The sequence below is a fragment of the Phyllopteryx taeniolatus genome, chromosome 20, assembly GCF_024500385.1.
Source record: "Phyllopteryx taeniolatus isolate TA_2022b chromosome 20, UOR_Ptae_1.2, whole genome shotgun sequence".
NCBI lineage: Eukaryota > Metazoa > Chordata > Actinopteri > Syngnathiformes > Syngnathidae > Phyllopteryx > Phyllopteryx taeniolatus.
The window spans coordinates 5,533,458-5,559,602 of NC_084521.1; the positions used below are offsets into that span (position 1 = coordinate 5,533,458).

The window sequence follows — 26,145 nt, forward strand, 5'->3', positions numbered from 1 at the left end:
TGACTTTGGCGATAGAAGTCTTTCTTACTTGGTATTATGTATCAGTCATGTTCAAGTTGGTAGGAATACTGGTATTAGGGACCCCAACAGCAATGTCTATATTCTGTTTTTCCACTTCCTGTATAATCTCCCAATACTTTTACAACATCATTTTCATTCTTTTACTGTGGTTATCTGTATGAATGCCAATCTTAGCAACGGATTCCTTCGCTCCATGTGTCCTTCACACCACCGAGTCCACATCTGTCAACGCCTTGTCTTTGCACAGGAAGCAACGGCACAGTCTGCGCTCTGTTTATGTGTAATATGCCTGTGTGTGCGGGGAAAGTGGGAACAGGCACTTAAGATTGGTTCATTTTTGGGGGGCCAGCAGTGTTGAGGGGTGTGGGGGTGGGGGCTTTCCTTTTAGTGCGCCTCCATGTGAGCAATGCCTGCTGGGGTAACATGACTAATGCCATCTGTCCCCCTCCTCCACCACCCTAGATGCCACACACGTGCGCGCACACACACATACACGCACTGTCAAATGCTGTGGGTGTGCGTGGGTAACGTCTTATTTGGCATTCCCGATGAACGCATGAGTGCACACTCCTTCTAGCTTTCCCACAATCCTTTTCAAAGACACGCAGTACTGGCCATTAATCATTTTTACACGCACAGTTACTTACACTCTACACATACTGTACGAACAAATATCGGCCTCTTTTGATGTATTTCCTGGGCATTCATCACCTTTGGCATTATTAGACGTGTTTGTGTGTGTGTTATGGGAAAAGATTGTTTTCAAAATTTGACATTTATTGTCAGAAACCTCTGGGTTGACTTAAGTTTTTATCAGTATATATTGGTGATCTCTTGCATGGTATCGTATCTGTCAAATTACGTTTTTATTGACTGTTTGTATCGGTGCCGATACCGTCTGTACCCATACTCGTACTCCGACACCGATACCGGTTTACTATACTTGTACATATGCTTTTTGGGGAGGTCGAATAGGAGCCATTTTGGTTTTTCAATTCAGTATTTTTATGATATTGGTCATGTTGAAGTCATTATCGATGTAAGTATTGAGATTGGCTTCACAACACACACAACAAAGTTAAAACACACTTTTGGTTTTAATCCTTTGATATGCTTCTTGAGTTGAAGTCTCGGGTGATTTGCTGAAGTCTCACGTGATGATGTTGTTTGTGTGACTTTTGAGGCATATTCTTGCACAGAATCTTGGTTGGTCTCCAAATTGTACGCAACCCGCCTCCATGTCTGGGCTATTTAGGCATCCAAATATATTCCAGATAAAGTTTTGTGCAGACTGTGTGTGTGTGTGTGTGCGTGTGTGTATGTTTTTCCAGCCTCTTCAAGCTCAGATGCATGCGATAAGTCAATATTTAGTTTGGAGGATTAAAAAAAGGAGGGAAAAAGGCGCAATCAAATGAGTAAGGCAGCTTTTTCCCTCAGTGGAGAGGCGTCTAAAAATAAGCGTTAATTTAGCGTGAGAAAGGTACTTAGTTGAGTATTTTTCCCCATCTCTCGCCTTTGATCCATTCGAGAAAGCGTGACGAGAATGCGACGCAGACTTTTTTGTGGTTTGCTACGTTTTGTGCCAACGTGAGTTTTGGATGAGTAAGAGGCTGCCTGTTGGCATGAGAAGAAAACATTTTTGTTGTTTTTCAGATTAATAAAAACAAGTCACAATTATGATGTTACATTATAAAGTTGAAGGAATTTTCCTAGGATGTTACATGTTTATTTTCAATTAAACATTTTAGACTGCAATTTTTTGTCATTGTATAATATATTTTTTATTTCATTAAAACATTTTTGCAACTATTTATATTTATGTTAAATGATTGCCTTTTATATTTTAATTTATTGAAATTTTAGGTTTAGTGTTTGTAATTATTTGTATTTAGATTGTGTTTTGTAAATGTTCATTTAATTTTTTGATACATTTGTTTTAGATTAAATGCATTTTTATATTTATATTAATATTTATGCATTATTTACTTCTATTGGATTGTTTAAATGAATTAGAAAATGTTTTAAGACATTTTTTCTATTTCTTAAATCTAAATTAGATTATTTTATTTTCATATTTTTTATTTTTATGTTAGAATTATAAACTAATTTGAGTTATTTATATGTAGATTGCATTTTTTACTATAATTAGAATTATTTATATTATACAATATTTATATTGCATTATTTACTTCAGTTAAGTTCTTTTTAGTTTTGTTAAAAAATAATTAAAGATGTGTATTATTTTCACATCAACATTTTTAGAAGGATGCATCATTTTAGGATGGGATATTTTTATATATAAATTAATACTAGAATGTTTTAAATAGACAATTAGTTTAACATAACACTATTGTTATTTTATATTTGAGTTTAATTATATTTAGGTTTTTCATTGTTCATTTTAATTTCATGATTTAAAAATGTCTATATTTCATATTTAATTTCATTTTAAAATTAAAAGTTTGATTATTTAATTAGATTGCATTTTTCTATTTTAATCTATTTATAATTTTACATTTTAACTTTAATTTTATGTTCATTTTATTGCATTTTTCCCAGTGAAATGGCTCCCTTAAAGTCCTTTTAGCCCTCCTGTGTTTTTACCCATGTTACCTTGTGAATCCTCAAGATTTATCCATCTTGTTATCCCCACTTATGTTTGCATTTTATGTGCTGAAAGCTTAAGTTTAAAGGTAATCATTTTGATCGACACTCTGCGAGAGGTATTCATTTCGCAAATGATTATCATTATTCTGAGTTTTGCTGCTTTGGCTGAGGCTCTCTGTGTTCATTCTCGTGCGACCAGGTGGAAGCGCACGATTCATCTCTCCCTCATGTATGTCCCGCACTCACACGGACACGTGAACACGTGTGTTTCTGAGCACACACATGTTGACACTTTTCAGTTAGAGAACTGTGACAACCTGTAATCTCCTGTTAATCCCTTCATTATGTTTGTGTTTTTGGGGAGGGGTGCGTAAAGGTGAATGCAAACAGGAATTCTGGCATACAAAGAAAAACACACAGCCCCGGGCTGAGAAAACATGAGGAGGGAATATTTGGGAGGAGCAGGAGGAGGAGGAGGGACAGATGTGTGCGACTGTTTGGGAAGGCAAAGAAAGAAAGGCCGCATTGTTCACAAAATTGTGTTGTGGGGCGTCTTTTCAGGTCTCTCCGGTTCGATGGTCCTAAAATTGAGTACGGTATGATGGAGTTTGGATCATCCGTATTCCAAACCTTACATCGTGTGCTTTCTTAACACTCACAGAAGTGGGAGATTTCGCTGGTGATTAACCACCCCCGTCGTAATTGTTATTGTACTTTTTAAATCCGATTTGAATACATTGTGGAACAAATTTGTCTTTTTATAATCATTTAAAACTATTTGACTAAATCCAATTTCAGATACTTCTTAAGATAATAGATAATTCTAATTGTAATAAAAAATAAAAAATAAAGTTTAATAAATGTAAATGTTGTTATTTGTTTATTTTATTAAATATACTTTTTGTAATTAAGAATTTTCCATTTTTAATACAGTTTGATGAATGACATTATAAATACATTTTAATTAAATTTTAAATGAAAATATTTTTAAAACGTAAATATCAATGAATTTAAATGTTCAATTTTTTTGGTAAGTTTTATTTAAAATTAGATAAAAAAATAAATTTTAGTGTCATTTAAAGTTTTTGTTGTATTTAAAAAAAATAAAAAATAAAAAATAAAAACTTCATACAATTTAAAAGAATAGTTGATTAATTCAGTTTTTTAAAATTAAAAAGGTTTTTCTCCAAAGTCTTTAGTCGCCAGGCAACCAGCACGCCCTATAGGAGCCATTTAATAGCCCCATAACCTGAATAAGGAGCCCATTAGGGGATGTTTTGCACTCTCGTTAAAAGCTTAAATGGCAAAGTGGCTCCAATTTCTCGTGTTCTCACAGTTTTGCCTGTTAAAGACATTTGATGTCGTATTTTCGGATATCCTGTGTGTCACCTTGTGTGCTTCTATGAAACGTACCCCGTTTTCCCTCGTCGATAATTTGTTTGACCCGTCACCACTCAGTGGATCTCATTGCGCTGACGTCATGGACTACAGTCATTTGCAACTTTATACCTGCGCTCTTTATTGTTTAGTGCTGTGGTTCTCATACTTTTTGCCACCTGAAAGAAATACTGAGCTCTCCAAGTACCACCATCATGACCAACATTAAAATACAGTAGTGTGGTAGGCCTGAGTATTCATAAAAAACAAGACAGAGATTTCCTTCCTAAAAAGTATATTTAATATTATTGTAAGCTATAGAATATTTTTTGTTTTTCGCAGGAGGATAAAGAATATATGCCTGTGGCTATTGTTGAATGCTCTGTCTGCATGTTATGTGACCATTTGTCTTGAAATATAAGTCGTTTAAAGGTTTAGTACTCCAAGATTGATACTAGTTTTGTAAGCCTATCTATGGTGTTTTGCATTGTGTGTTAGCGTCAAGCTAGCGGACCTGTAATTTGGTTAAATACGCAATGTGTAATTATCTTTGTTTTATGTTCAGTTTGACAGTAAACTTCAACTGGGCATGAAGTCTTTTTGAGGACTTGTTCACTATCGGCCAAACTGCTGCTTGTTGTGAAGTTTGTTGTCACCAGCTCGCGCTCGTATCGCAAATGTTTGCGTGCAACTCAAGACAAAAAAAATGTTTAAAAAAACAAAACAAAACAAAAAAAACAAATCAAAAATACATGATGCCCAAGTCACCGCAGATCCAAATCAAAGTTGTATGTTCACAAAAAGTTGGTCTGTGGTCTGATTTGTTCATTTGTAATAAATTAACAACAAAAAATACATTTTGGTTGATTTTTTTTTTTTTGTAAAACTGTAATTTTAATAAATGTAAAAATTCAATTGAATACAATTTGAATAATTAATTTTGGTTGCAGTTTTACTTAAAATGTATATTAATTCTAACAATTGAAAAGAAAACTTCAATTGATGCTTTTTTAAAATAAATTATATTTGATTTTAGTAGTTACTAAATAAAAACAGATGAAAATGTTGATTTTTGGTGGGAATTTCAATACCACTTTGTTTTTCGATACTAGTACGAGTAGTCACTTTTGAGTACTCACAGATACCGATACAGAGTACCAATACAACTTGTACTTTTGATACGTGAAATTTAAAAAAACACAATGACAGACAATTGTGAACAAAGACCTTTCTTTCTTTCTCACATGCATGATGATTTGCTGATACCGCAGCAGTGTTGGGCCAAGTACTGACTAGGAGGACTTACTCGATATCACTTTTTCTTTTTTAATCTTTTTTTTGGCATAAGCATCTGTGGCTGCTATCGGCAGCCTTCACGAGTACCCGATACCTGGAATTAAAAAGCCGCATGGCTTCGGGGAGGAATGATTTCCTCAGCCTGTCACTGAAGCTTCTCCTTTGTCTGGAGATGGTGATGTGTTGTGGAGATGTTTTGCTAGAATCCAAGTCTTATGCGTCTCTTTTTGCAGGTGACCCGCTCCACCCTGACCGCCCACTGCTCGTCCCTGGGCGACTCCCTGCGGAAGGAGAACGAACTGGCGCTGATCATCGACGGCCAGACCCTCAAGTATGCGCTGTCCTTCGAGCTGCGGCAGGCCTTCCTGGACCTGGCCCTGTCGTGCAAGGCAGTCATCTGCTGCCGGTGGGTCACATTTGGAGAACGTTATCCCCTTATTTTTAGGGGGTGCCTGGGGTTTGTGTTGGCCCAGGCAGGATTGTTTACATTACACATGTTTATGTGACACGCTTTTGATGTCTTCCATACAGAATGTTTACTTTCTTTTCCCTTTTTTTCCCCCATTAAGTTTCCACTCAACAAAGCAGCTGTAATGCTTGTTTCCACTCCACGTCTTTTAAGTGTGTGTGTGTGTGTTTGTGTGTGTGTGTGTGTGTGTGTGTATGCGTGTGTGTGTGTGTGTGCAGGCAGGAGGGAAGTAATTGGCTCATTGCATTTCCAGGCCGTATCCGGACTCTCGCTCTCCAATGCCTTGCAAAAAAAACCTCGAGCTTCCTTTTGTCTGTCCTCCATCCCTCCTTTCATCTCTCCTTCCAAAATAGCTGGTTCACACCAAAATGGCTGACTTCCTGTTCAATTTTGGGCATGGGTCTTTAAGACTTTTTTGTGCGTTCTGTCATGGTAGACATGTCCACCAAGTTTTGTGTCAACTGGTGAAGATGTAGACCAATACGTTTGGTTTTCACGCTAGCTGGTTTGCTGCCATATATTTTAATGTGGGTTATATTTTTATTTCCAATTCGAATTGATCTCAAAGGGAAGTTTTGTTTTGCAAATCCCCTATGACCTTGCTGCTCTCAGAGTACCCCTCAAGGGAAGCATCTCATAATGGAGTCTTGTCTTTGTCTGTGAGCAGACAGAACCGGTTGTAGACACTGGATCAGTCATACATACGGGTCAAGAGGGTGGAGTAGCACCTGAGGCACACACACACACACACACACACACACTAACCGGAAAGTCTTTCAAAGTCCTGGATGTCAACGATGACAAGGAAATCGTAAAAGCATGTTTTATTTTATAAAAGCATACAGTAATTACACACATAGAAGGTAAAGAATTAAACAGTTGATGCATCATGGCAACATGGGGTTTAGTAAGGTGCACTTACATTTTACAAATTTGTGTGGTGATGAATTTATTGACCTTTAAAAAAACTGTAGTCCTTTTTTTTGTGTCCGGGCCGCAGAGTATCGCCGCTCCAGAAGTCCGAGATCGTGGACATGGTGAAGAAGCACGTGAAGGCCATCACGCTGGCCATCGGCGACGGCGCCAACGATGTGGGCATGATCCAGACGGCCCACGTGGGCGTGGGCATCAGTGGCAACGAGGGCATGCAGGCCACCAACTCCTCGGACTACTCCATAGCGCAGGTGGGCTGCGTTGCTCCTCACTTACATGCGCCAAACATAATTATCATTAATGAATCTGATAGTGGTTTTTATTTAACAAAAATTACTATTAAAATATAATGAAAATTAAGACAAATGTAAAAAATATATATAAATCTGAACCCTGTTGACGATGGAAATGAGACATCGTCAACAGGGTTTAAAATTCCCCAAAACAGATAAAATAGAAGACAAAAGGAATTTGAACCCGAGTTGCAGAGTTTATCTTATCAGTGTGATACCAACACACACACACACACACACACTGCGTCATTTTACACTGTTGTTTATCTCTCAGCCCCTCAGGGCCTGTCGCACAATCTGCCTGCCTATCGACGCCACGCTCGTCTGCACTTTCCCCTCCGTATTGGTCATAGTCTGGCCATCAAGATTGTGTCGCTTTTTTTTGATGTACGTTTATGCCTTGACTGAAGAAGTTGAATTTGTTTCGCAACCATGCTCGTAACTTTAAACACTCGTATGCCAATTCACCTTTTACAATTGCAATGAATTGAAACGCCATTAATCCGTTCTGACCGAAAAAAAATTTCATTTTCATCAAACATTTCACATTTTTTTAAATACGAAATATAGCACTCTGCATTATTGTTGGCTATTATAAAAAAACACACGTTGTAACATAATTGAATAGAAGGTCAAGATTTACACAGTTTATGCATCATGATTTCATGTTTTTATTCAATGGATATTGTGCGGTTTCTTCTGGTGTGCGCGCCTTGGCCATCAGGGGCAGTATATTATTTATTTATTGACTTACTTACTTACTTACTTAAAAGGGAGAATGCACATTAGTCAATACCAGTAGAATACTTGTGTAAATGTGCCGAAGTTAGCATGCAGCTAATTTACATTCGTAGTCCCTTGGCTGGTGACTTAAAACATAAACAAGACATATCAAAAAGTACATGAAATTATTCAATAAATCACACTTTTCACATTAAAAAAGGGCCTAAAGCGCCTAACTTATGAAGTGCAAGTTGGAAAGTGCTTTCAGCATTTTAAAGTGCTACGGTTTATGGTAATTATTTATAAATAAGTAATTTAAAATTTAATTTGCAAGTCCAGATGTGTGAGACATGAAGAACTATCAAAGTGCTGAAGGAGATACATTCACTGACTCAGTCATTTATGCATGTTATATACAATTAAAGGCTTAAGTGAAAAAAGAAAACACATGCAGTGCATGCCTACATACATACATATTTACACAGAGGTGACGGTCACAACTGCTCAGTAAGCTGCAGTAATATTAGTCATTTTTCCCAGAGGATAAAGAATATGTGCCTCTGAGTATTGTTATATTGTCTGTTTACACGTGTTGCTGCAACAATTGTGTTCAAACATCTGTTGCTTAACGGGTTATAACTACCACATCATCGATGTAAGTTTTCATTAAACTGTCAAAGGCATTTTGCATTGTGTGTTAACATTAAACGAGCAAACTTTCCTGAGGCAAAGTTATGTTGTTGTTTTAAAGCACACAAGGCGTAATTTTCTTTATTTATTAAGTTTAGTTCGACAGTAAACTACAACTGGGAGAGTGTGTATATTTGTGTGTATGTGTGTGTGATTGACAGTTCTCGTACCTGGAGAAGCTGCTGCTAGTGCACGGCGCGTGGAGCTACAACCGCGTCACTAAGTGCATCCTCTACTGTTTCTACAAGAACGTGGTGCTCTACATCATCGAGGTACCCGCACGCACGCACACACACACGCGGCGACAGACAGTTGCATTAACAGAGACGTTTTGCAGCTGTTGCCGGACACGACTGACAGTGATGGACGAGGTGCCCTTGTGGTGTCTGCTTTCTGTCTCCGATGCACAGGCAAAATGTTTAGATAGGCGCTGTTGAAACCTTGGCTCCGAGGGGTTACAATCAATTGTGTGAGTGAGTGAGTGTGTGCGTGCGTGCGTGTGTGTGTGTCTGCGTGCGTGCGTGCGTGCGTGTGTGTGTGTGTGTGTGTGCGCGCGTGGCCCTTTTTTGGGCACAAATTCCCGTTTTAGAGCTACAAAAAAGAGTGACTTTTAGCTAGGCATACTCCCATACTGTACGTCTGTACTTGTAAAAATGCTCTAATACTATGACACCGATACCGCTATACCAGCCTGACACAGAACGTTTGGGTAGGGCCATGACAGCCGTGTAGAGATACTTAAGCTAAGCAGTGATTAAAACACTTTTAGTCGTTTTGTGTTTTCAAACAATATTTGATTGAATTAAAACACATTTTAATCGCAGCTGCATTATCAAGTATTGGTACTCTATATAGACGAGTACTCAACTGCAAGTACTTGTATTTTCTGCTAATATTTTTATCTAATATAGTTAAAAATTTTGACTTGTGTATTTTTTTTGCATGTCTTTGTTTTTTGGTCTAACAATTTGATGTTTTACCTAATATTTGTGAATTTGTCATCTAATTTTTTTTTCTCCCACAAATTGAGTATTAAATGGCAAAATATTAGGGAAAAACTGCACAAATATGATAAAAAGACAGACACAAATATTCCAAATATACATAATTGGAAAAAAATTTGAAAATGTTTGCATACAATTTTTTCAAAACGTTAAAAAATTGGTCTCATTTTTGTAATCGTCTTGAACCCCCCCATTCTAGTCAAACATTTTTTGTTTGGGGTATTTTTGTAGTATTTGAACATTTCCATAAATTTCAATTTTTTTTGTAATACTTGAGATTTTTCTTTGACTTTTTTTTCTGACATTTGTTCTTACACCTGTGGATAGTTTTTCCGAATATTTTTGTATTTTTTTTTCTAATACTGTATTTTGAGTATTTCTCTTCTAATATTTTCGGGTTTTCTTTAGATAATCGTAAATGCTGTACGGCCCTTGGAAGCAAAAGAGTTTCTGACCCCTGTTTGATGCTATTAACTGTGTGTCTGTGCGTGCGTGCGTGTTTGTGTGCTGTTTGAGGTCAGCTGCCCTTGCCTGTCTGTTATGAGAGGGGTGGGGGCTGTCAGCTGTGCCCCTCGACCCCCTTCCTAAACCCCCTCTGTCCCTCTGACATTAAGGATGCCAGCAGGTGCAGTTCCTCATGGCAGTCTACTGTGTTGCCTGCGTGTGTGTATGTGAGTTTATTATCTCCCATGTCGGGTTCCCTGTAGGCCAAAAGGTGGGAGAACATCTTTGGGGGCTGGGGGGGAATCTCTCTGTGTGTGTGTGTGTGTGTCTTTGTGTAACTAACCTGCACCCCAAGGTGCTTTGCTTTACGCCAAAGGCTGAATGCGTCTGAAGTGGACAGTTGCTGGAAAAAAAAATACAGTCGGCGACTCAGTCCCGCACACCTGCCGATTGATCTTCATACACATACGAACTCTTAAGAACGTATTCTTATCGGGAAACAATGTTTTGAGGTGACACGTATTATCTTGCTGAACCACAAACAGCATGGTGTGATTGTCAAGGAAGAAGCGAATTGCCATGGCTAATCTAGCTGCGTATATTAAAATGCAAAGAAAGGAAACTTGTGAGAATGAAGGAGAGAGTGTTGCTACTCGAGAGGCTGTTTGCAATGATCGTGCCCCGTTCATTGACTGCACTCGTGCTTTCGGCGACAGAGACTCTCCACGCTTCGCTTTATAGGTCCAAATGAAATTATAAATATAGTTAACTACTATATTCAAACACAATATAAATATGTACCGTATTGGTATGGCTGGGCGGCGGCTGGCTGGATGTTGCTTTGTTCTAAGAAATGTCAATTTTGTTGTGAAAGCTCATGTTATAGGACATTGCCTTTTTGATTGGCCATTCCATCAGTGACGTTGTGACAAACCTAATTTTATTGTGAAATAGTGAGACTTTTTTAAATTGAAAAAAAACGTTTTTTTCCTCTTAATATTATAGTTTGATCCCTATTTCTTTCCCTTGGGACAAAAAATGACACTTTTTTCAATTTCTTGCAAATAAATATTACTTATTAAAAAAACAACAAATTTCTTTATTGAAAATATCAAACTTTTCTTGAAAATAATTGACATTTTTTCCCTGGAAGAATAATACTATTGCTGTCACTTTTCCGGCAAAAAAGTATTACTGCTTTTTAAATAAATAAATAAAACCGCATTACAACTTTTCTATTGGACATGCTGGACTTTTTGGACTTTTTTGTTGAAAAAGATTTGGCATTATGACTTAATGACATCTTTTAAAAAAAGTTGTTTTTTTTCTGGAAATATCATAACCATGACTTTTTTCTTGAAAAAAAAGATTTTTTTTCTCATACGTCCACTTGACTAAAAAAAAAAAAAAATTACAACTGACAAAAAAATTACAACTGACAATTTTGCATTGCATGCTCCCTGTATATGTATGTGCGTGCGTGCGTGTCTGTTTCCGTTGAGGTTAATGCTGTTAAATCTTGTTAGCCATTAGGTTTGCGAGTGTGTTTTCAACGCGTTCCAGTGATTGATGCCAGAAAGCTCAATGGCACAGTAGGACGTTAAACATCATGTTTTCCACTTAATACATCACCGGCAGACAACAATTTGGAAGCTCGACAAGAACGGAACACAATCTGCGTGTTTTATGATGAGTGTCATTTATTTATGTGCTGAATAGAGGGAATGAAAATCCAGTTGTCTACTTTTTTTAAAAATTGTTGTACAAACCTCAGTTGGAAAATGCATAGCTTTTTTCTCAAAGAAATATGGCGATTCTCGAAAAAAAAAAATGTTCCTCTAGTATGAGTTTGACGCTTCCTGTCTTGTGTTGAAAAGAAAAATAGTTTTTTTCTCGTCGCAAGTCACAGAATATCCAAATCGAAACCCTTTTACTCACAAACGGCTGCTCTAGTCAAGTCGACTGCAAACCAGGAAGTAGTGCTACCGAAATTTGGCCGCCGAACGTGAACGGAAGCGATAGATTAGCTGAAGTCGCGGCTACCGACGCTGGCTGAAATTAGGTCAAGCGAGGTGCTCCTGATGCATGTTTGTCACCCGTAACACATTTTATTTTTGTTCTCAGCTGTGGTTCGCCTTCGTCAACGGTTTCTCAGGCCAGATCCTGTTCGAGCGCTGGTGCATCGGCCTGTACAACGTGGTGAGTAACCTCTAACTGGCTTCACGTCGAGCGTCACCCGTGGCCGTCGGGCTATCCGTCAAGCGATCGGCTTATCGGCTCATCAGCGCATGCCGCAGACGCTTCTTGTCCTCTCTGACTCCCGTGTGACCCCTTCGGACGCTTTTTCAAATGTGCCTTTTCTCCCTCGATTAGTATTTCTCTCTTTGGAAAGTTGCAACCTTTTTCTTGAAAACAAGAGATTTTTTTTTTTCCCCCCTCATAAGAGTTCCACTTTTTTTCCAGAAAGGAAATATTTTTTTCCCCCAAAAAACAAAATAAATTTATTTTCCAGCTTTTAAAAAAAATGTATAATACTTTTTCTTGTAAATTTGACTTCTATATGAAAAAAATGCATTTGTGAAAGTTGAAATTTCTCAAAAATATTTTTTTCCTGTATTTTTATTACTTTTCCTGTACAAAAATACACCTTTTACACCTTTTCCTGGAAAAAAAGTATTGAAATTGAAATTACAGTATTCTTTTGGTGAAAAAAATGCATTCTTGTATGTTTACAAGTTCATTAGAAAAAAAAAAAAAAAAGAACTCTCACATTGTATCTTAGTAATATTACAACCTTTATCTTGGAAAAAAAATGATAGTACACCTTTTTTGTTTAAGAAGGACTTTTTCAAGAAATTTATACTTCTGTATATTTACATCTATTTTTTTTAAAAACACCTTTTTCTTATAATACATATTTTTTCTTGAAAATTATCTACCATGTTTTCCCCCAAAAAATCCTTTTCGGCGACAAAATAAGACATTTTTTTTGGGAGGGGGGGGAATACAGCTTTTTCTTGTAATGTTATAACCCCAATTCCAGTGAAGTTGGGGCGTTGTGTTAAACATAAATAAAAACAGAATACAATGATTTGCAAATCATGTTCAACCTATATTTAATTGAATACACTACAAAGACAAGATATTTAATGTTCAAACTGATGCATTTTATTGTTTTTAGCAAATAATCATAAACCTACAATTTTATGGCTGCAACACGTTCCAAAAAAGACTGAGAAAGTTGAGGAATGCTCATCAAGCACCTGTTTGGAACATCCCACAGGTGAACAGGCTAATTGGGAACAGGTGGGGGCCATGATTGGGTATAAAAGGAGCCTCCCTGAATTGCTCAGTCATTCACAAGCAAAGATGGGGCGAGGTTCACCTCTTTGTGAGAAAATAGTCGAACAGTTTAAGGACAAAGTTCCTCAAGATACAATTGCAAGGAATGTAGGGATTTCATCATCTACGGTCCATAATATCATTATTAGCCCTATTGCCTCCCCGGTTCCGCTGCCTCTGTATATACATATAAAATACCACCCGGGTCAGCTTTGTTTGGGACCCCGGTTATAATAATAAAATTGGAAAATAATATAATATCAATAAAATAGTTTGGTTTTTTTTTCCTAATGTGGGTCAATATACAAATATAATATGAATTTCTGTGTGTGTATGTGTGTATTCCAGATATTTACGGCGCTGCCTCCGTTCACTTTGGGCATCTTTGACCGGCCGTGCAGCCAGCAGAACATGCTCCGCTTCCCTCAACTGTACCGGATCACCCAGAATGCCGAGGGCTTCAACACCAAGGTACGCACACGCACTCGCACTCACACACACACACACACACACACACACACACACACACACTCACTGCATTGGACCAGTCATGCGGGGTTTTGGAGTGCAGTATGTTTGGCACAGTGGCGAGTAAACAGGAGCGTCAGAGAGGCAGGCCTGGTCCATACCGACCTTCAGGAGATTCGTAGGTGCTGAATAAAGAAGTCTTTCTTTCGGAGGCTCATATGTTCGATCTTCGTGTGTGTGTGTGTGTGTGTCTTCAGGTGTTCTGGGGTCACTGTATCAACGCACTGATTCACTCGATTATTCTCTTTTGGTTTCCCCTCAAGATGTTAGAGCACGGTGAGTGTCAACTCAAACACTTTTATTCAGATTTTTTTAACGCATTATAACGTCATTTTGTTCTTGAAAAAGTAACCCTTTTTTTAAATTAAATTCTTAAGAAATTAATGGGAAAAAAATTCTCATGCAATTATACTTTTTTCTTTTTAATATTAGTTACATTATTCCTGTAAGATTGCCACTTTTGTGTTTAAAAAAATACTTTTTTCCATGAAATACCAACTTTTCATGAAATTAGAACCCTCTGGAAACAATATTTTTTTCCCCTCATAATATTAATACCTTATGTAATTCTCACAAAATTGCTATTTTCTTCCCCCAAAAATTTACAGAAAAAAGATTACAGCTAATTTATGGATGTCAGCTTTTTTGTTTTTATCTTAAGACGCTTGTGTATGTGTGCTGTGCGCAGACTCTCCCTTCAAAAACGGCCAGGGCAACGACTACCTTTTTGTTGGAAACATGGTCTACACTGTGAGTTTGCCTTCTTTGCTTAATATCTGCTGGACGCGGAGGAGGGTCTCTTCCCGTCTCCGTCAGACATACACATTTGAAATTTTCCTGCCGAACGTCCCGAGAGAACGTCTTGTGGCGTTTTTGTGTGCGTGCCGTGCCAGTGATCTAATAGCGTTTGTCAATGATTGTGTCTGCAGTACGTCGTCGTCACAGTGTGTCTGAAAGCTGGGATGGAGACCACCGCTTGGACCAGGGTAAGAGCCTGTCACTCTCTCCGCCATGAATTACGGCCGTATTGAAAGGCCAACAAGTGCAAGGAAATGTGACCGGAAAAAATGCAATTCACTTACAAATGTTTTCTCCAGGCACTTTTTACATGGAACAATGCGTTTAGCAGTGATGAAGATTTAGATTTATTAGGTTTTGGGGCCGGCGGACCGCCCTGGGTCCCTCGGCTGCTGGGCTGCTCTCGGGTGGACCCCTGGGCCTGATCCCGCCCCTCGATTGATTGGGTGGGGTCCTCAGCCCCCGTGGTGCGGCCACAGCAATTACAGGACACTTCTGTCAGTCTTTCTGCATGTAAAACGGTATCAATTCACTTGCATGTATCCGCAGGCACACACCCCGAGGACTCTTTCACTGGGTGTGGGGTCACGCACTTACTGCAACAAATAACTCATGAATATGCAAATCGCTTGTGTATCCCCTCACTGATACTCTCGTCCTGTAGACTTTTATAATTTACGTAATTAATGTCACCACACTTCAGTTGTACAGCCGGGTTCACGGCCCTTGTCCTGCATGCTTCTTCTCCTGTCCTTGTCCTGTTCTATCTTGTCCTGTCCTCCCCTCACAGGGTGTAGCACTACAGCCCCCTGCAACACTCATATTTAATGTTTCATTGTTGTAGATAATATAATGACTTACTTTTCTCATCCTGTTTACAATTAGTGCTTTGTCCTTTGTCTTGGTTTCTCTCTCCCCTCTAGAAACGTTGTTCTGTTCAACCCTGATTCTCAATAAACTTCACTTATAATACTGAGAAACCACAGCGGAAGCTTAACAACACCACTGTGACACAGTAAAACTGTTCCGACATAAAACGGATACAGATCCTCCATTCTGCTTGACCGAACAGCCGAACAGGACAAAAAAAAAAAAAAGTGAATAGCGGTGTGAACACGGAAGCTGGGCTGTTAAAAGTTTGGCAGGCATGCGGGCTCCATTTCCACATGACATGACAGTCATGAAGCCAGGGTGTTCAGGTGGGCGGGGGGGGGGGGGGGTTCTCTCTGGAATTCACGCAGTGTCCCTTTGCAGCACATCACAGAGCGAGGGGGCCCCAGACGTCTATATTGAGACCATCTACTATTTGTACTATTTGACCTCCTCATGGTCGCCCACCCTCTTGTGTCCAGTTCTCCCACCTGGCCGTCTGGGGAAGTATGCTCCTGTGGCTGGTCTTTTTCGGGGTCTACTCGGCCATCTGGCCCACCTTCCCCTTGGCCCCCGACATGCTGGGCCAGGTAAGTTACCCCTCTGAAACGCCCCCGTCCACTACTATCCAGTGTTCCCCCGCTATATCGCGTTTTAAATTGAATTGATGGAAACACTGAACTCCTAGAGCAGGCGTTTGCAGATCCTGTTTTGAGAAACTTTCAGTGAAAAGCTTAAATTGTGCTATAGCTAAACATGCGTTTAGTTATAGAAGCTATAGTAGTTCCAGGGTAGTTACCACTCTAGCTCCTCGTCGAGACTGGCTTCTTGGGTGTTCCCTGTCGGGAGCCCCCTGTGTAAGGGCATAGGTAGATTTACGCCCCCTCGCCAGGCGTCCCGCACCTGCCGCTTGTCACCCGAAGCCCCTCTCTCCCCTTGCGTCTTTACTGCCCTTTGCGGAGGTGTTGACTTAAGAGGGTGGCCTCCTGTTGCTCCTGCTGCCGAGGAGGCAGGGCGGGGTGATTGAGAGAGTCGTTTTAGGGGTAATAAAGAGGGGCGGGGCATGTGGGGGGCTTGAGGTGAGGCAGAAGGGACTGTTGGGACAAGGCTCCTTCTCAGCCCATTAATTCAATTTATGTCAGAAATGCGGAATGCGCTCAAATATCCCAGCAGCTGCTCCATCTGACTGGGGAATGGTCAGACGACACCCCCGCAACCACCATTGCTGTGTCACCCACCCCCAACATTTACTACTGTACAAAGGCCTTTCTTTTTTATTAAGGTTAGTCTCATTCTTTGTATATAATTCATTTGTGTTATTGTTCCTTTTATTTTTGATGACTTTATTGACTTATTATTATTCAATTTCTTTATTTTAGTTTTGTTATTCAGTCATTCATTCATTCATCTTCCGTTGCGCTTATCCTCACTAGGGTCGTGGGCGTGCTAGAGCCTATCCCGGCTATCTTCGGGCGAGAGGCGGGTTACACCCGAACTGGACGCGAGCCAATCGCAGGGCACATATTAACAAACAACCATTCACACTCACATTCACACCTAAGGGCAATTTAGAGTTTCCAATCAACCTACCATGCATGTTTTTGGGATGTGGGAAGAAACCGGAGTACCCGGAGAAAACTCATGCAGACACGGGGAGAACATGCAAACTCCACACAGGCGGGGTCCGGGATTGAACCCCGGACCTCAGAACTGTGAGGTGGATGTGCTAACCAGTCGTCCACCGTGCCACAGTTTTGTTATTTGTTTATATTAATTTTGTTCTATGTATATGGTTTATAATGGCATTTATTTTATTATATTTGTGTTTATTTGATTTATTTTCACTGTTTTTTTAAATGTATTTGTTTTGCTATTGATAGTCTACATCATGATTCTTTTTTTACAATATTTAGTTTGTTTTTACTTATAATTGTGATAGTTGTATAATTTATTAATTATTGTATTAAATTTTTTATTTATTTTGTTATTTTGTATTTATATCATTTATGTGTATTTTTATTTTATTTAGATTATTTTATCATATCCATTTCATATATATGCATTTTTATTTTAAACATTTTCATTGTTATATTTTTAGTTTATATTAATTTAATTCTCTTTATATAGTTTATGTGTTTATTTTAATATTTTGGTTACTTTTTTGTTTATTAATGTTTTCACTTTATTCAATTCAGTTACATTTTGTTATTTGGATCAGTTATATTTTGACTTTTACATTTAGTTACTTTATATTTATAAATACAATATTTGTGAAATGCATTTATTTTTTCTTCATTTGTATTATTTTTTTCATATTTATGGCTTTTTATATTTTTATTATTTTTAATGTATTTGTTCCTTTTAATTTGAATTGTATTCAAATTTTGAATGATAAATAAAATTTATTCTTTTTTTTTTTTTTGTAAATAATGTTTTTGTATCATGTTATCTTTGTCAATTTGTTTTGCTTTTCATGATAACGTTGCTGAAACAACAAATCCTTAACTCTATGGCTCACTACTGTGGGTCTATATATTTCCACATTCAGTTGTAATAACTTGAGTCCAAGTCCATGCACTTCGTGTCCCAACTGTGACTAATAACTCAAAAGTCCAGATGGATGAGACTTCGCTATCATTTATGATTCCAACTGTTGTGAGGAATATTTCCTCATAGTTTTCCACCTCTTCATCCCGTCCTTCCTTGGAGGGGCGGGGGGGTGGTGTCAAATTATCTGCGTGGACTCTATAGTTCCTTCAACAACACAGCTGCTTCCAGTGCTCATAGTTTGACCAACTCTGACTCTGGAATTCGCCCAAGTGAGCCCAAATCGGAAGCGGCTATAATAGACAGATGGGCGACGCGACATTGCAAACCTTTTTAGCCTGCACCATCTAACGTGGGCGTGGCGTGGCGGCAAAAGTTGGATGACCATTTGGAGGATTAGTCATGAAAAAAGGATGCACAAGGGCCATTGGAAAGTTGGGGGGGGGGAAATGAGCCTCTGACACCAGTTTCATAGATCAGCATAAAATTGGGTAGAAATGTCTATTATCACAGGAAGCACAAAAAAGTCAAGGATCCATGCTCACAATTGAACAGAAAGTCGGCCGTATTGGTTTGAAGCAGCCATTTTGGGTGAACTCCAACCAGGCCTTGCGCTTTGTCAAACTCAAACTAGAAGTTTTACTATACAATTTGAATGTGTTGTCAAAAATAAAAGTACATTTTGTTGTGCGTGTTGTCCTGGCAGGCTGGCAGTGTGTTGCAGTGCTGGTACTTCTGGCTAGGTCTGCTCCTGGTGCCCGCCGTCTGTTTACTCAAGGACTTTGTTTGGGCGGCGTACGTAAAGTGTAGGAATATGACCAACACACACACTGACGGTTTTTTCTAACCAATCATCACGTTTGCTGGCAGGATGCGTCGCTCCGTGAAGAAGACGCTGCTTGAGGAGGTGCAGGAGCTGGAGGCACGCGCCGTGGACCCGGGTGCGGCGGTGCTGAGGGATGCCAGCGGACGCAGGTAAAACATCACGGTCCTCTGACGGTTCAGTCATTTGACCCCTTCAGGCAACCATACTCATTATGTATAACAGTATGCACTGGCACACATGATGCCAAAAAAAGAAAAGAAAAACAGATTTTTAGGACGATGTTTAAAGATGAGAAGCTTGTCCCATTTTGGTGAGGATCTATATAATAATGCAGTGTGGATATATTTAATATTAAAGTAATCTTTTCAAATGAGCATTTTTAATGTATTTTGATACAGTGGAACCTTAGCTTTCGTGATGAATCCGTTCCAGAAAGTCTTGACTAAAACTGACTCTTGCAAAATCCAGGTAATATTTAAGAAATAATGTAAATCCAATGAATCCCTTGCAGACACCCAAAAATATTAACAAAAAAATACATTTTATAGAGAATAACTATAGCTTTACATACAAAAACAATGCAAAGTAAATATAACTGACTAATGAAGTGGATAACAAAAATTTTACCTGTATTGAAAACACTTGATGGTGTATACAGTGAGTAGGTGAGTGAGAGGGGAGCCAGTTTCTCTCTTGAAAAGCCCTTCTTTAGCAAATACCTTGCACTGAACTTTCTGTGTGGTGTACAGTAAATACAGGTCAACAGACGGCAAGGCTTATTACACAGTGCAAGCTTTTAATAACAACTCAAGGCAATAACAAGCCTCCCGGTCTGCTCGGCAACACTCGGACAAGTTGGGGCAACATTGGCATGACATCCTGTCAAAAGCCAGGCCTTCAAAATAAAAACACGCCAGTAAAATAACCGTCTCACCACACTTTCTTTGGCCCTGTGGAGGCTTATTTAGCAGTCTCACTTTTCGTGCTTGTTTATTGAGTGCATCTTTTAAATAAGACACCATGCGGCCTAAGAAAGTGTTGAACTCTTTATACACAAATTTATGAAACGCTTTGGATCAATACGTAAATATTCTGAGAAATGAAGAGCTGAGTCACACCTTTTTTTTTTTTTTTTATACCAAAACTAAGGAAAAGGTTTGACGGAAAAGAAATCGTCGAAAACCGAATCATACTAAAATGGAGGTTACACTCTTCATGAATTTATGTCCAATTTTTAATCTGAGTCACGATGGGACGTCCATCACCAGCAGAATCAACGTCCATGAACCAGGAGGTCGTATAGTTTTTATTATGTAGGGGTTACATTCACTTAATTATTTATGACTTATTTGTTTGATTGTATTTATATTGTGTGTGCATATATAAAAATATATATATACATACCTACAGTAAATTCTTGTTGTATTCGTAGTTATGTTGTTATTTTTATACATGCAGTGTATTGTTTTCTTGTACTTTATTCATATTTATATTGTGTATTTGATATTTGTATTCATTTTCCTCATTTATTTACTTATTCATATTTTCCTTTGGTTAGTTGTCATTATGTTTAATATAATTTATATATTCTTTTGTACTTTTTATTTTTTATTACATTATTTTTGCTCCTTTTGATTTTTATTGTATGATGTTTATATATTATGTTTTGTTTTTTCCTTATTTTCTAAATAACATTTTAATGTCAGGTATATATTATAAATATACATTTTCTTAATTGAATTTCTTCATGAAAATTAGATGAACCACTCTATTTATTATTTTATTTAAATGATCTGTGTTTACATTTAACTTTAGCATAGCCATGGAGTCGAGCATAATGAATGACTAAGTTCATGATGACAAATCCTCATCATCAGAACCAAAGGCAAGGCCGAGGTCCCTTAGAGGCGGCACGGAGGTAGTAACTCCCGCCTGTCAACTGTCCTGCTGTGTGAACTCTTAACCTCCGATGACCTTTCACCCTTTGTTTTTGCATGCTCATCGTTTCCATTTTTTTTTTTCCCTTTACATTTTTTTTAATTTTAAACTCTTCATAGTTGGACCGATTTGACCTGCTGCACGGACCTGGTGTGTTGTCTTTAGATATATGCGTGTGTGTGCTTGTGTGTGGCTAGCAGTGTTTGGAAGTAAGCAGTAGTTTGAAACACGCAGATTGCTGCCGCACGTCTACGTCAATTAGCGACCCTCCCTTAAAAACACTCCCTTATATTGAGACAAGCCGCTTTCTATGAGAGTCCGGGCCCTCCGCCTCCTCGAGAGGCTCGAGGTGCGCTTTCATCAACTCTGAACGGGGGGAGGAAGCTTGCCACTCATCATCCAGAATGAGAGGAGTTACAGTAAAGCGTCCGGCTTGTAAAAAGAGCACATCTGTATTTGTAGTATGGGAAAAGTTGTGGAAAGGTAGGAGGAGAATCCCCAGGGTGGAGTTGAAATGGTGCACATCCTTTATGTTTTCTATTGAACAAACACCATTTGCTTTGGCTGAAGAAGTTTTCCCCCCATCCACTTTAAAGGTGTAATGTTCCCAGGAAAGCAACCTTGTTTTTGCAACAACAAAAAAAGCTGAAAATAAAACAAACAAAAGACATCTTGGCAACTTTAGAAGCACATTTTTCACACACACACACAAAATTGCTGAACTCTGAATTGTACGATGTGCCCAGTGCCTCGATTTGAGATATTAATCTTTCGGGATAGGTGCCAGAACAGCAAAAGTAGAACAATCCTTTGAAGCTCGTTGAAATGACGTCTTGCCGACTATTGAGGAGCTTCATATTTTTCGATAGAACAGACTTCATTTGCTTTGGCGAAAGACGTCTTAGATTCCCCCCACTTTAAAGGCTTCCATTCCTCGGAACCATCCCTTGTCGTTGGAGCACAGAGCTCCATTCATCCGCATAATGGCGGACACGTTCGCGGCCTCAGTGGTGACGGTGACGACGAGGTGTTTCGGGGGGTGTTAATACGAGCGAGGCGCTTCGTTATTTTTGCTCGACGGGAGAGGAGAGGAACCGTGACGGCGTGTGGTCTTCGCACAGAGGGTCCAGTCTTCTTCTGAGAGTCTGGGGGGGGGGGGGCGGCGGCCTGGGGTCCCGGTCCACTGTGGGCGTCCTGTTTGACAAAAACAACGTTTCCACCGCGCCGTATGGTCCGGTTTGGAACGCTAAGACGCGGAGCACGGCCAAGTTTTGGTGATCTTTGGTGACTCAATTGTAATTTTCGAAATCAGGTCTCTTCTAAATGTGGATAAAAATCCAATATGTTTCAGATATCGTAAATGCACAAATCGGACATACCCCGTAAATGCCGTAAATTGATTTGTGACATGCATGTACATCAGTTGTTTCTTTTCGTGTGTTGTTCTTGTTGAGGATAGTGTCGAAAAACAAGCCAAAGAAAACACTAACTTTGCAGAGTTAATCCTTTGATTCTCACTGCAATGACAAGTCAGTGACTTCAGCGGCATTTTTCCCCAAATTTCTTGGAAAAATTCTGAATTGTACGAAGTCAGGGGTAACTTCCGATGCATTTTTGTTTTTTATCTTAGAAAATAGACATCTTTAGATTTAAAATTGTAACGAAAAGTGCAAGGAGCTCGCAGGCTCCGCAGCATGTAAATATAAAGTTGAATGAGAACTTTAAAAAATAAATAGCTCCCGAAAGTTTTCTACAATAAATAGTTTTCTTAAATTTCATCATGACGGAAATGTTTATCTTTCATTTTATAAATAAAAAGTGCAGGGAGTTCCCAGCATCAACAGCATCTCTCATAAAGTTCCTGAAAATTCTAATAGCTCCCTGAAGTTCAACCAGTTTTTAAAAAAAAAAAATTTCTCTCTCGGGTTAAAAAAAAAACAAAAAAACGATCTGCGTCAAAATGCCGATTATCGGCGCTGATAATCAGTCCGTCCCTAATTCGAACGAAAAAATCCACATTGTACGACGTCAACTGTCATTTTTGTTCAGTTGTGGTCCTCAAGGACGCGCTTGTTGGATGGCCTTGTAGTCCGCCAACTGGCCGACCTGCTTTCTGCAACAGTAAACAGAATAAATGTTGACCCAGTAGAGTCAATAGTTAGCGCTTAAGTGCGTGCGCCCCCCCTCCGCCCCCCGCCCACTCCTTTTACCTTGGAAATGAAATGTCTGCTTCCTGTGCTCCCCTCTCTCCCTGCCGCAGTCTAAACGAACGTGCCCATCTGCTGACAAGAGTCTTTAGGAAGACGTCCTCCAGCATCGGACGCTCCAACTCGTTGCAGCAGCCCGTGACGCGTGAGTACGCCGTGTGTTTTTGCTGTCGGTGACCGGCCAAAGATTGGCCCGCTAACGTCCGCTCCACCCACCCGCCATCCCGCCACCCTCCATCTCCACCGTCCCACCCATCCACAGACGGCTACGCCTTCTCCCAGGAGGAGCACGGCGTGGTGTCCCAATCGCAGGTCGTGCGCTCGTACGACACCACCCGCCAGCGGCCCAGCATCTAACTCCCACCCCCGCCCGTCAAACACCATCCCACCCCCCCCCCCCCTGTGAGATGTCACTGTGGCAACGGGACTACAAGCCTATGAATTATTCCGGACTATCAAAACATAAACTATCATACGCCACGCACAAGCACCGCAAGTCAGAGACTACTCGGGAAGCCTGATTGGTGCGTTCCACTGTATCCTTCTGTGCATGTGTGTGTGTTGTGCGTCCGCATGTGTGTGTTACCCCCCTCGCCATTCAGTCATCACATGAAGGGAATGGTGAAGGCGAGGGGGACGTCCAAATAAACACGCACGGATGAATTCCATTCCGAGCGCTGCCAAACACCACAGGAGATGCGACTAGGCAGAAGGCTCGGACCCCCCGCCCCGCCCCGCCCGACTAGTGGAGCATCCATCTTCCTTATCGGCTCACTTCCTATCTGTCCCATCTCAACTACTGGACTTGTTTTCTTTTTTTCAGTTTTTTTGTACTCAAATGTCCTAGAGAAGAAATACTTGACCTTGTATGGCAAGCGTTTTGAGCATTTATTTGATATTCTACTCGAGCACTGAAATGTCCCTGTACTAGTATGCTCTTTGTCCTCGCTAGTAAGACAATTCAGCACACTAGTAGAGGGATTAGGGTGAACTAGCAAAACAAGTATGTCTTACTAGTCGAGCTGGGCAAATACAGATGCCATCCTTATTTCAAGGTATCGGGTACTCTTGAAGACTGCTGATAGCAGCTAACAGCCAAGAGTGTCTGCCTCACAGTTCTGAGGACTTGGATTCGATCCCCGTCCGCGCCTGTGTGGAGTTTGCATGTTCTCCCTGTGCCTGCATGGGTTTTCTCCGGGCACTCCAGTTTCCTCCCACATCCCAAAAAACATGCATGGTAGGTTAATTGACGACACTAAATTGCCCGTAGGTGTGAATGTGAGTGTGAATGGTTGTTTGTTTGTATGTGCCCTGCGATTGGCTGGCAACCAGTTGAGGGTGTACCCCGCCTCCTGCCCGGTGATAGCTGGGATAGGCTCCAGCACGCCCGCGACCCTAGTGAGGAGAAGCGGCTCAGAAAATGGATATGTACATATACATGACATCAAGTAAGTCTTCCTCGCCAGTAGTTGGCACTGTGGCGGTTCGACGCGTTGGCGAATCATCGTGCATCAGAAAAGGAAAAGATGTCTTTTTTCACAATTATCTGTCGTTGTGTTCATTGAAATATAAAGTATCAAAAGTACTAGTGGTATCGGTGAGTACTCAAGATTGAATACTCATACTGGTATGAGTCTATAGAAAAGTGCTATCAAACATCCCTAGTAACCACTATGTCTTTATAGTGCTCTTTTTTACCACTACTGTATTACATTTCTGCGCACTAGTAGAATGACCAAAGCGCAGTTGTAGAATCAGTATACTAGTAGAACGCCTAGGGTGCACTAGTGGAATGACTGTCTTACTAGTCTTTTTTTTTTTTGTCAACTAGGATACAGTTTTGCTACCAGTGCACCGTAATTGTTGTACTAGTGTGCTGTGTTGTCACACTGTAGTGGAAAAAAACATCACTGGTAAAAGAGCTGTTCACAGACAATTCCTTGCACTAGTAGGATATTGAATAAATGCTGAGACTGCTTTCCACGGCGCGAGCGCTAGTATGCATCCAAAACGAGAAGAAGGGATTTCCACGGAGACACTCACTCATCGTGTTTTTTTTGTTTGTTTGTTTTTGTGAATTTGGCGTCTTGTGCTCTGCTTGTGGAATGCGAGAACGCCGGCTTGTATAGAGGGGAGGGATTGTCCCGTCCAAGTCTTAATCATTAAATCCAATCAATCCCAAAAACACATCTGCCTCCTGTCTGCTGTTGACTGTAAGAAGCCTCTTCTTTTTTGGTCGCCCGAAAGAAGTCACGCGTGACAATCATTGTTTTGTGCCACTCCCTGCTCGATTCTGGTGCAAACACTTGTTCGATTTTGATGTGCCACGAATGGACATTTTTGGCTAATGCAACCTTGTCAGATTCGGAAACAAATTTTCCTGTAAAAAGATGGATACTCCGAGATCCTCCCGGATGACCGAGCTTCTCACCCTATCTCTAAGGGAGAGCCCGGACACCCTGGGTAGGAAACTCATTTCGGCGTAGAGGTATTGCATCTCTGCTTTTTGCAGATGATGTGGTTCTGTTGGCTTCATCAAGCCGTGACCTCCAACTCTCACTGGAGCAGTTCGCAGCTGAGTGTGAAGCGGCTGGGATGAGAATCAGCACCTCCAAATCTGAGACCGTGGTCCTCGGTCGGAAAAGGGTGGCGTGGCCTCTCCAGGTCGGGGATGAGATCCTGTCCCAAGTGGAGGAGTTCAAGTATCTTGGGGTCTTGTTCACGAGCGAGGGAAGAATGGAACGGGAGATCGACAGGCGGATCGGTGCAGCGTCTGCAGTGATGTGGACTTTGTATCGGTCCGTTGTGGTAAAGAAGGAGCTAAGCCGAAACTCTCGATCTTCGGTAAAGAACAAGATCCCGGATACAAGCGGCCGAAATGAGTTTTTGTAATCAAAATTAATAATTTATTATTTTTAAATGGTTAACATTTTAAAAAAATAAATTACTGCCAGAAATAATAGAACTAAACACTTTCTTGGGCAAACCTACCCCAGTTACAAAACTTTTTCTCTGTAAGACATTCTTAACTGCCATCCAATGGTTAAAAATAAGTGAACGTCTCATGATAGTAAATCTTTGAACAAGAAAAACATAATCATTGTCTTCATTTTGTAGCAAGCAACCAAGACGTTTATAGCGCAATAGGTTTTCCTTCCCGTTGTATGTCACCTATAATAAAAGCCCACCACTCCTGCACTCCTTTTCTGAGCTCCTGGAGTCAAATCTACAC

The 26,145-nt window shown here is 40.0% G+C and overlaps 1 protein-coding gene across 13 annotated transcripts in view; it reads left to right on the forward strand.

The window, feature by feature from the left end:
• atp8a2 (ATPase phospholipid transporting 8A2) overlaps nucleotides 1-25,100 on the forward strand; it is a 53,162-nt gene extending 28,062 nt beyond the window's left edge. For 11 of the 13 annotated variants that reach the window (XM_061759074.1, XM_061759076.1, XM_061759080.1 and 8 more), the window contains 13 exons: nucleotides 5,535-5,707; nucleotides 6,771-6,954; nucleotides 8,571-8,681; nucleotides 11,982-12,056; nucleotides 13,548-13,670; nucleotides 13,925-14,003; nucleotides 14,416-14,477; nucleotides 14,657-14,713; nucleotides 15,878-15,985; nucleotides 18,649-18,737; nucleotides 18,813-18,917; nucleotides 22,967-23,058; nucleotides 23,176-25,100. In XM_061759074.1, the coding sequence (XP_061615058.1) occupies nucleotides 5,535-5,707; nucleotides 6,771-6,954; nucleotides 8,571-8,681; nucleotides 11,982-12,056; nucleotides 13,548-13,670; nucleotides 13,925-14,003; nucleotides 14,416-14,477; nucleotides 14,657-14,713; nucleotides 15,878-15,985; nucleotides 18,649-18,737; nucleotides 18,813-18,917; nucleotides 22,967-23,058; nucleotides 23,176-23,270 (1,353 nt within the window). In that variant the 3' untranslated portion in view covers nucleotides 23,271-25,100. Of the gene's footprint in view, nucleotides 1-5,534; nucleotides 5,708-6,770; nucleotides 6,955-8,570; nucleotides 8,682-11,981; nucleotides 12,057-13,547; nucleotides 13,671-13,924; nucleotides 14,004-14,415; nucleotides 14,478-14,656; nucleotides 14,714-15,877; nucleotides 15,986-16,828; nucleotides 17,334-18,648; nucleotides 18,738-18,812; nucleotides 18,918-22,966; nucleotides 23,059-23,175 lie in introns of those variants that run through there. The other 2 variants (XR_009786018.1, XM_061759071.1) reach the window with 2 other exon arrangements.
• The last annotated feature ends 1,045 nt before the right edge of the window (nucleotides 25,101-26,145 follow it).